Source organism: Colletotrichum orchidophilum, assembly GCF_001831195.1.
Source record: "Colletotrichum orchidophilum strain IMI 309357 chromosome Unknown Scaffold_2.1, whole genome shotgun sequence".
NCBI lineage: Eukaryota > Fungi > Ascomycota > Sordariomycetes > Glomerellales > Glomerellaceae > Colletotrichum > Colletotrichum orchidophilum.
Window position 1 is genome coordinate 163,811 of NW_019172958.1, and position 10,129 is coordinate 173,939.

General features: G+C 17.5%; 2 protein-coding genes across 2 annotated transcripts; both read left to right on the top strand.

Annotated features, from left to right (window-relative positions):
• Positions 1-8,491: 8,491 nt before the first annotated feature.
• On the top strand, positions 8,492-8,641 carry CORC01_00198 (uncharacterized protein; the record flags this gene model as incomplete). The annotated part of the gene is made up of 1 exon (XM_022611856.1): positions 8,492-8,641. A coding segment is annotated over one exon (150 nt), but the record flags the coding sequence as incomplete, so codon positions are not given.
• Positions 8,642-9,188: 547 nt separating this feature from the next.
• CORC01_00199 (uncharacterized protein) lies at positions 9,189-9,374 on the top strand (the record flags this gene model as incomplete). Its single annotated transcript, XM_022611857.1, has 1 exon — positions 9,189-9,374. A coding segment is annotated over one exon (186 nt), but the record flags the coding sequence as incomplete, so codon positions are not given.
• Positions 9,375-10,129: the final 755 nt, after the last annotated feature.

Genomic DNA, 10,129 nt, shown 5'->3' on the forward strand with positions numbered 1-10,129 from the left:
ATCAATAGGAAGTACGTTTAACTTAAAAGAGTTTTATACGGACTTCGCAACGCGTTTTATTTATAATATAAAGCGTTCTTAAGTATACTTAAGGGCTTAGGCCTATTTTTAATAACTAAAGATCCTTATATATATTAAAATCCGAACTATAAGATTATTATTATTTTCTATATAAATAATATTCTTATACTCTTTTATAAGGATTATAAGTAATACGCGGCTATTATCGTTAATATTATAAAAATAATATACGAATTATAAAATAAAGGACTTATAAAGTATTATTTAAGAGTTCGGATTATATAAGATAAAAAAAATAAAAAGATTTATTTTATATACGACGTTTATATAAAAAATATAATTAAAAAGTTCGACTTTGTAAATAATATTTATTTAGTTACGCTATTATTTACGGGCGATTTAAGAGCGTATAAAGATTAATTTATACTTATATAAATAAAGGTATATTAAGAGAAAATAGGATCGGTTTTTTATATTTTAATATTAGTACGTCCGGACTATATATAGGCGGTCTTAGCGCTATTTAAATATTTTAAAAACCTAAGTTTTAAATATTTTTAAATAATAAACTAAGTTATTAAATATTTATATAAAATACACTATTTAGCGATTTATTACGGCGCGTAGGGAAATAAAACTAATTAAAAACTTAATTATAGTTTACTTTTATTTGTAGTTAATAATGCCTTTTTTATAAATAACGAAGCTATAAAAAGGTCGTTATAAAGGTATATTATAATACTTTTTAGTAATTTAATTTAATAAAAAGCGTTTAAATAATTAATAATAACGACCTTTATAATTAAAATAAAACTTTTTTATTTATAAGAAATTGCTAGGAAGATAATAGCGCTGCGAAGACTTTTTTATAATTTCGTATTTAATTTAAAAGCCTTTTATATAATTTATTATGATAATAAATAAATAATTAAATTAGTAATAGCGGATATAAAAAAGGTTTCTATATGCTTATACTATATAAATATTTAAAATATATAGCTCCGTTAAAAATACGTTATTAACTATTTAGAAATTGAATATATAGTTATAAAAAATATATTAATAAACGGTTTTATAAAAAACTTAACTAAAAAAAAGTTCCTAAGCTTTAGAGCTTATTTAAATTTAATAAACGTATAAAAAATAGTTATAAAAAAAATATAAGTATAAGAAATTAATAATTTAATTATAGCCCGAACCCTAAAGGGCGCTTATTAGAAAATAACTTACCTTATAGGGCCATATTAAATAAAAATTAATTATTTTATAAAGCTATATTAAAAATAAAAATAATAAAAACGAAAACGATAGCCTTAAAGGGCGTATTTAATTATTATTATTAACGGCGACGTAAATAAAATTTTTTTTTTTTAATAATATTAAAAATATAACGGCCTTTAATAATAAAACTAATAAAGTATATAAAAGTATTATTATTATTATTTTATTAAAAAAAACCGCTTATAATAATAAGCTTAGCCTTTTCCTTAACCTTTTTAAAAATAAAAAAGGATTTAAAGCCCTCGGCTTTATAAACGACGAAGTAAGTATAAATAAGAGTTTAATATTATTAATTAAAAGCTTATAAAACGGATTCTTAAAAACTTACGTAGGAATTAATAAAAGGGTCGTTAATTAAAAAGCTTATTAAACGAATTATAAAAAAGCGGATATTAAATAAAATAATAATATAAATACGACCGCTTTAAAAACACTCGGCATACTTATTTTTAATATAAAAAGCCTCCTTTATAATAATAAAATATATATAATACGCTCTAGTACTTTTATTAAACTTTATTAAAATAAAATAAAAAATATAAAGAGCGGGATTTAAAATATTAAGTTTTTTTTTTATACTCTCTTTTATTATAATAGCTTTATTTTTAACCTTATTTTTAAATATAATTATAAATAAGGCTATACTAATTTTAAACTTAGCCGGGGATTTAGCCGTTTTAATAAAAGTAATATAAATATTAATACTTTTTTTTTATTTATAAATTATTTAAATATATTAAAAATAACGTTTTAAAAAGCTTAAAAAAAAAAATTTATAAACCTTAGTAATAGCCTTTTTAAAAACGTTATTAAAAACGGCCTTATGGCTTACCTTCTCGGCCCGCTACTTAAGTTATTAATATAAAAGCTCCTTTTCTTTAGAATCGATAAGGTAAGGATTAAAAAAGGTTTACGACTCCTCCCTCTCCCCTACTTCCTTTTTAAAGTTTTTAAGGCCCTTATTAATAAGCTTATTAGCCTCCTTTTCGGTAGCGGCCTTAATAATAACGTCGGCGGTATATTTAATAATAATAGCGGCGTAAGTAACGGCTTTCTTAACCTTAGCGGCGTAGGCGGCCTAGGCGCGCTTAGTAACGCCTTTTTTAATAAAGGTAGTACCGGCTATTATATATATATATATATATATATATATATATATTTAATTATTATATTATAATTTATTAATATTAAAAAGGGGTTATATAAAGTTAAAAACTAATTTAAAAAACTTATAAAAACGACTTATAAAAAAATTAAAAAAAAAAAAAGATTTGACGGAAGGGCGGGTAATAAAAAAAAAGTATTTTTATTATTTATTAACTTGCCTAAATAATAGCTTAACGACCGACCTTACGATAATTTATTTATTAACGAATATATATAATAATAATAATAACGCGTTTATATAAATATATTATAACGCTATTATTTATAAAATAATATAAAATTATTATTCTTAATGAGTTCCTTTTATTAAACTTATTTTTTTTTATTAATTACCTTTATATCTATTTAAAAAAAAATAAAAAGGATTTATATACGCGATCTAATTATAAATAGCTTTATAATTAAGGGGGTATATTATAAAAAGTCTAGTGTATAGCTACGTATAGTTAAGGTAGTACCTGTTTAAATACGCTTACTAACCTACTTCCTAAGCGCCCTCAGCCGGTATATCTATTTAATCGATTTATAAAAGATCCTTTTAAAAGGATAAGCACTTTAGATTATAAGAACTACGTTTCTACGCTCCTGGCCTGCAACATATTTTTTATAACTATTATAAACTATATTATTTAATAAAGTATAACGTTTTTTAAAAAATATTAAAAATATTAAAAAACTTGTAAAACCGTTTTTTTATAATCTTTTTGTTATTATTAAAAATAATAATTATTATAATATTTTTAAAATAGTTTTTTAAACGGGTTTTATTATTTTTTTAGTTTTTTTATATACGTTTTTAATATTATTAATTAATTATTTATTTTTTGAATATTTAATTTAAATATAATTAAATATTAATAACATAACTCGGTTTTTTATTTTAATTATTTTTTTATTTATAAGCTTTTTTATATATTTAAACGCTTTTATAGAAGCTTTCCGGACTTTTTTATAATTTTATAAAAACTAATAATAATTCTTTTTATATAAATAAGTTTTAAATATCGTTTTTTAATTATTAAATTTATTTAAATGTTTTTTAAAAATAATAAAAAAGCTTTTTATTATTAAAACCTTTTAAATTTTAAATATATTATAAACCTAAGATCGCTTTTATTTTTTACATAAATTAAAATATTAAATAATTAAAAAAATGTTATTTAAAAAGTTTTAAAAAATAAATTATTATACTTTCTATAAATTATTAAAAAAGTTATAAATTTAAAAAGTATTAAATTACGTTTTAATATATATATATAAACTCTTAAAAATTAATTTTATTTTTATATAAAAGTTTTATTTAAACGTTTATAAGCTTTTATAAATTAATTATTTAAAAAATAAAAGATTTAATCGTTTAATAACTTATTATAATCGTTATTTATGTTTAATTTCGATTAATATAGTTTTTAATAAGTCGTTTATATTTATTTTTAATATTATTGAACTTAATAAAACGTAGTTTTATAAGCTTATTAATTATAAAAACTTAGGTTTAATTAACTTTGTCGTCGTTAAGTATTAAAATTTATTTTTATTATTACCGTTCTTTTAAATAATTAACTAACGTATATATATAGCGAGTCGCCTATTATAATAAATCGCCTATTTTTAAATAACCTCCTACTATTTATATAAGTTAATTAAGCCATATCGTACGAAATTAATCAAAACTACTTATCAGCCTCTTTTTTAAAGGTTTTTTAAACTATTTAATATATTTATATATTATATTTAATCTTTTTATAATTATTATATTACCGCCCGCGTAATTTAATACCTTTTATACAAATACCCTTTTTACGTATATTTTCGTTTTTAATATTAATAACCCTTTTCTTTATTTAGATTACTTTAGCCTTAATAATATTAAATAAGCCTCTAAAACGTAGTTATATTTCTTTAACCCTCCGACGCTTATTTAATATCTTATTTATTATATAAAGCCCACGGTACTTAATTTTAATAAAAGCTAATTTATATATTAACTTATTAATACCTTTAGTTTATAAATTAACAACTTTATATAAATATATTAATAAGTTATATTAATAATTATAAATCCGTTTTTTAAATAAAATAGAGTTTTTTACGGCGTTATATATTATAATTAATATCTTTAGGTCCTAAAAACCTTAGTTATTTAAATATAAATTAAATAATATTAACGTTTTTAATTTAAAATCTAAGTAGGAAATAATTATTTTCAAATTAAAAGTATAATTTTAGCTTATTTAAAACTAACTTATACGTTTTTTTTACCTATTAAATTAAAAAAAGCTATTTTAAAAATAAAAAAAAAGTCGTTTTTAATAATATACGTAATCTATATCCGTATTATTTTTTTAATTTCTTTATTATATAAAGTTTTTAATAAACTAAAATGATTAATATTAAAAAGCTAAAGCTCGTATAATAAATAAAAAAGTATATAAAAAACGATAATACTACGCTTTTAATAATAATTATTAAATTTAATTAATTTATAATTATTATAATTATTAAGGATTAAAAGCCGTTTAACACCCTTCGTATAAAACTATATATATTTTTTAAAATATTTCAACTAATTTAAGCCGATCTTATTTATAATCTATTTATTTTTATTAAAATAAATACGCTATTTAAAAGGGAATTAACTATTAATATACTATAAAAAAAATAATATTTACCTTTTACGATAATATATAAAAATAGCGCCTAGTTATCCGTATATATACACTAAATAATAAAAACCTATTTTTAATTATTAAACTACTTTATACGAAGCCTTTTATAATAATTAAAAGTTAAAATAACCTTTATATACGAAAATATTCTTATTAAAAAGCGCGTCTTATTAAAATTATAAATATTATAATTATATATTCTATATTTCATAATCGTATTTCATATAAAAATAAACTAAGCTTAGATAATTATAAAATCCTTAATTAATACCCTTTAATAATCGATTCTATATTAAAAACGCGTCTTTAATTATAATCAATATTATATAAAATTCTTTACTTATCGCGGTTTAATATATATTACGTCGCATTTATTAAAGAAATATTCGATAATATTTTATATATTATTAAATTATAGTAAAACTCTTTAAGTAATTAAGTTAATAACTCGTTTAAAAATTACGGTTTTTTCTAAAAAAAGTAATTTTTTTTAAAATTTATACGAATTTTATATTATAATAATAAACTAATACGTCGGTCGTAAAGTATTATTTTTAGGATATTATAAATAAAAACTATTTTTTATATAGATAAATTTAAGTCTTTTTTAATAATTTAAAATAAAAAAATAATGCGACTTTTATTTAAAAAAAATTTATAATTATATATAAAGAAAAATAGCTATTAAAATAAGAGGTGTAAAAAGAAAGGAAAGTAAGTAGCTCGTTATAATAGGCGACTCGCTATATATATACATTATTTATAATAATTATTTTTTAATTTAATAATACGCTTAACGATTAGTTTAATAAAGTTTAATTTTTTTAATAATTATATATCGTCGTTATTAACGTCCTTCGTATTTAAATTAATAAGATTTTAAATAAATACGTTTCTTACGTATATTTAAAAGCTTATATATTAAAGTAGCTAATCTATTTTTATATTAAAACGTTAATTATCATTAAATATAAAAAGTTAAGTAATTATTAATATTATAAATAAGCGTTTTACGCTTTTATAAATTTTAAAATAATAAAAATATTTATTTATTTTTATATTTTAAAAAAGGGGTTCAAAAAAGCTAAGCTTATAATTATTATAAGCTAAAAATATAAAAATATAGTTTTTATAATTTAAAATACTTATCTTTTTTAAAGGATATTTCTTAAATTAATTAAATAAATATACTATCTAAAGGCGCTTAGGAAATAAGTTAGTAGGCGTATTTAAATAGGTATTACCTTAGCTATACGCGGCTATACGCTGGACCTCTTACGACACTTTTAAAATAGCTTTTTTTATTTTAATAAAGGAAGAAAACGTATAAATTAATTTTAAATAACCTAAAATTATATTTTTTAATTTAAAAATACTGATTTCCTATTTAAATTTTAAATTAAAAACGTTAATATTATTTAATTTATGTCTAAATAGCTAAGGTTTTTAAAACTTAAAAATATTTAATTATAATATATAATACCGTATAAAGCTTTATTTTATTTAAAAAACGTATTTATAATTATTAATATAATTTATTAATACATTTATATAAAGCTATTAATTTATAAACTAAAAGTATTAATAAATTAATTTTTAAATTAATTTTTATTAAAACTAAATACCGCGGGCTTTATATAATAAATAAAATATTAAATAAGTATTAAAAAGTTAAAAAAAGGGGTTAAATTACGTAAACGGTAATACGGTAATTATAAAAGAATTAAATATAATATATAAATATATTAAATAATTCAAGAGATTTTTTAAAAAAAAAGCTAATAAATAATTTTAATGGATCTCATATAATATAGCTTAATTAATTTACATAAATAATAAAAAGGTATTTAGAAGTGGCCCGCTCGTTATAATAGCCTGCTCGCTATATATATACGTTATTTAATTATTATATTATAATTTATTAACGTTAAAAAAGAGTTACATAAAGCTAATAATTAAATTAAAAAATTTATAGAAACGATTTATAAATAAATTAAAAACAAATTTTAATAATAAAATAAATAGTAAAAGAAAGTATTTTTACTATTTACGAGCTTATTTAAATAACAATTTAATAATTAGCTTTATAATAATTTACTTATTAATAAAAATATATAATAATAATAGTAATATATATATAAGTATATTATATCGTTATTATTTATAAAATAATATAGGATTATTATTCTTAATAAGCTTTTTTTATTAAACTTATTTTTTTCATTAAATATTTTTATATTTATTTAAAAAATATATAAAAAGGACTTATATACGTAATTTAATTATAAATAGCTTTATAATAAAAAAGGTATATCGTAAAAGTTTAGTATATAATTATATATAATTAAAGTAGTATTTATTTAAAACATATTTATTAAATTATTTTTTTATTACCCTTAGTCAATATATTTACTTAATTGGTTTATAAAATATCCTTTTAAAAAAATAAATATTCTAAAGTATAAAAACTACGTTTTTATACTCTTAGCTTGCTATAAGATTTTAAAATTATTTATATATAATTACTTAATTAATAAGCGGAATAATACGAGATCTAAGTATTTACGAAACTGTAACGTAACACGTTAATATATTTTTACGTTTTTAAATTTAAATAGTATTCAATAAGCTTATTAAAAAGTCGTATAAAATAAAGTATTTTTTATATTTTTATATATATATAAAATAAATTTCGAAATTAAAAAAATTAATTAAATTATAATGTAATTATATTACTATTTAATATAGTTTCTTTAATAAAAAAACATTTTTAATAAAGTAAGTAAAATTATAAATTAATTAAATAAATAACATACTTTATTAATTAGCCGCGTATATTAATTAGCTACGCATTTTTTCTATAACGCGCTTTATTTTTAACTATTTAAACTTTTAATATATAATAACTTAATAACTATAATACTAATTTATATTTAAAAAAATAAAATTATTTTTATTATTAAAGCGATCCGAGCTATACGTATTATAAATTAAAAATTTAATATACGACGCGTTATAAAAATATATAATATCTTTAAAAGCACTTTATATAATAAAATAAATAATTAATTACGCTGCGATTAAATCTAATTTTAATAATATAAACTTAATTCGATCAAAAAAAAATACTTTTTTAATATATTATTAAATAGGATTTTAAAGGATTTTTTTTATAACTTATTAATATAGAAAATATAGCTAATCTCTTATTTTAAATATAAAATAAAACGCTTATTAAGAAATATTAAATTCAGAAGTTTATCGACTTATAACCGACTTTAAAAACTAAATTTAATTATCTATATAATTATTAAAAAGCTTTTTAAAAAGATCTGAAAGTTATTTTAAAATAATTTACGTCATTAAGTAATATAATAATTAAATATAATATTAATAATAAAGATCTATATAATTTCGATAAACTTAACTTTATAATAAGCGTTATTACCGGGTTAATAATCGTTACGTATACCGATAAATATAAAAAAGTAAAATCCGTTTAACTTAATAACCATAAATAAACTATAATTATTAAATATATATTGCAGGCCAGGAGTATAGAAACGTAGTTCTTATAGTCTAAAGTGCTTATCCTTTTAAAAAGATATTTATAGACCGATTAGGTAAATATACCGTCTAAGGGCGCCTAAGAAGTAGGTTAGTGGGCGCACTTAAACGGGTACCACCTCAGCCACACGTAGCTATGCGCTAGACCTCCTACGACAATATATTAATTTAAAAAAATAATATATCCCGCTTTTCGTAATTATTTAAAAGTCTTATTATTTTATTAATTAATCGATAAAATCCGGTTTCCTAAATAACTAAATAATTAAACTAACTATTAATAAATAAACTAATAATAAAACTAATTTAGACTAAATTAAATATTTTAATAAATATACTCAGGCTTATATAAAAAGTATTTATTAAATATTTGTAATCGATAAATATAAAAATCATCTATCAGCCGAATTCGATAAATATTATAAATAAAATAATATTATAACCGTTAATATACCCCCGTATTTATTTTATTTATTTTAATTATTAAATATTACGTTTTATTTATTTTTAAAGTATATACATAAAAATAAAATTAACTTATTTATTAAATCCTTTACTAATTATATTATAAAGTCTAAGTTTTTTATTACCTTTTATAAGGCTTATAATAAGATTTTTTTAAATAAAAATATTAAATCTGCTTTCCGTAAAGCTAAAATTTTATTATAAAACCTAAATTTTATAATTAAAAAGCTTAATATATATATATAAATACTTATATTTTTTATAAGTAACTTTTTAATATTACTAACTTAATAATTATAAACGCTTTTTAACTATTATAAAGCGCTTTTATAATTTAATTTTATTAAAATTCGGATCTTAACTTATTAAAAAAGCTTTTTAATATTAATAATTAAAATAATTAACTAGCTAATAAAAAGTATATAAATCATAGCGTATTTAATTCTAATTTTAATAAATTAAATATATATATTTTAAAATATTAATATAATATTTATAATATACCGGAAAATAAAAAAAACACGTATCTAACTTAAAAAAGCACTTAATATAAAAAAATCCTAAGTTATATTAAAAAAAAAGTAAAAAAAAACGTTTAACATTTTAAAAAAATAAAAAAAAAGGTTTATTAAAAAAATATTAGTCGACTTAATAACGTTATAATATATATAATAAAATAGATTATAATATATAAACGTATTTTAAAAATATAAAATTGTTTAATAATTTAAATATCGATAAGAGTTAATTAATATTTTATGTTATAATTATATAAATTTATAAAATATTTAAAAAGTTAAAAAAAGTACGCGGCTAATTAATATACGCAGCTAATTAGTAAAGTACCTTATATAATTTAAACGTATTAATTATAAAAAAAATATAATTAAAAAGTAATATAGAATAGTAATATAAAAAATAAAGTAAATAGTAAAATAAATATTATAATAAATATATTT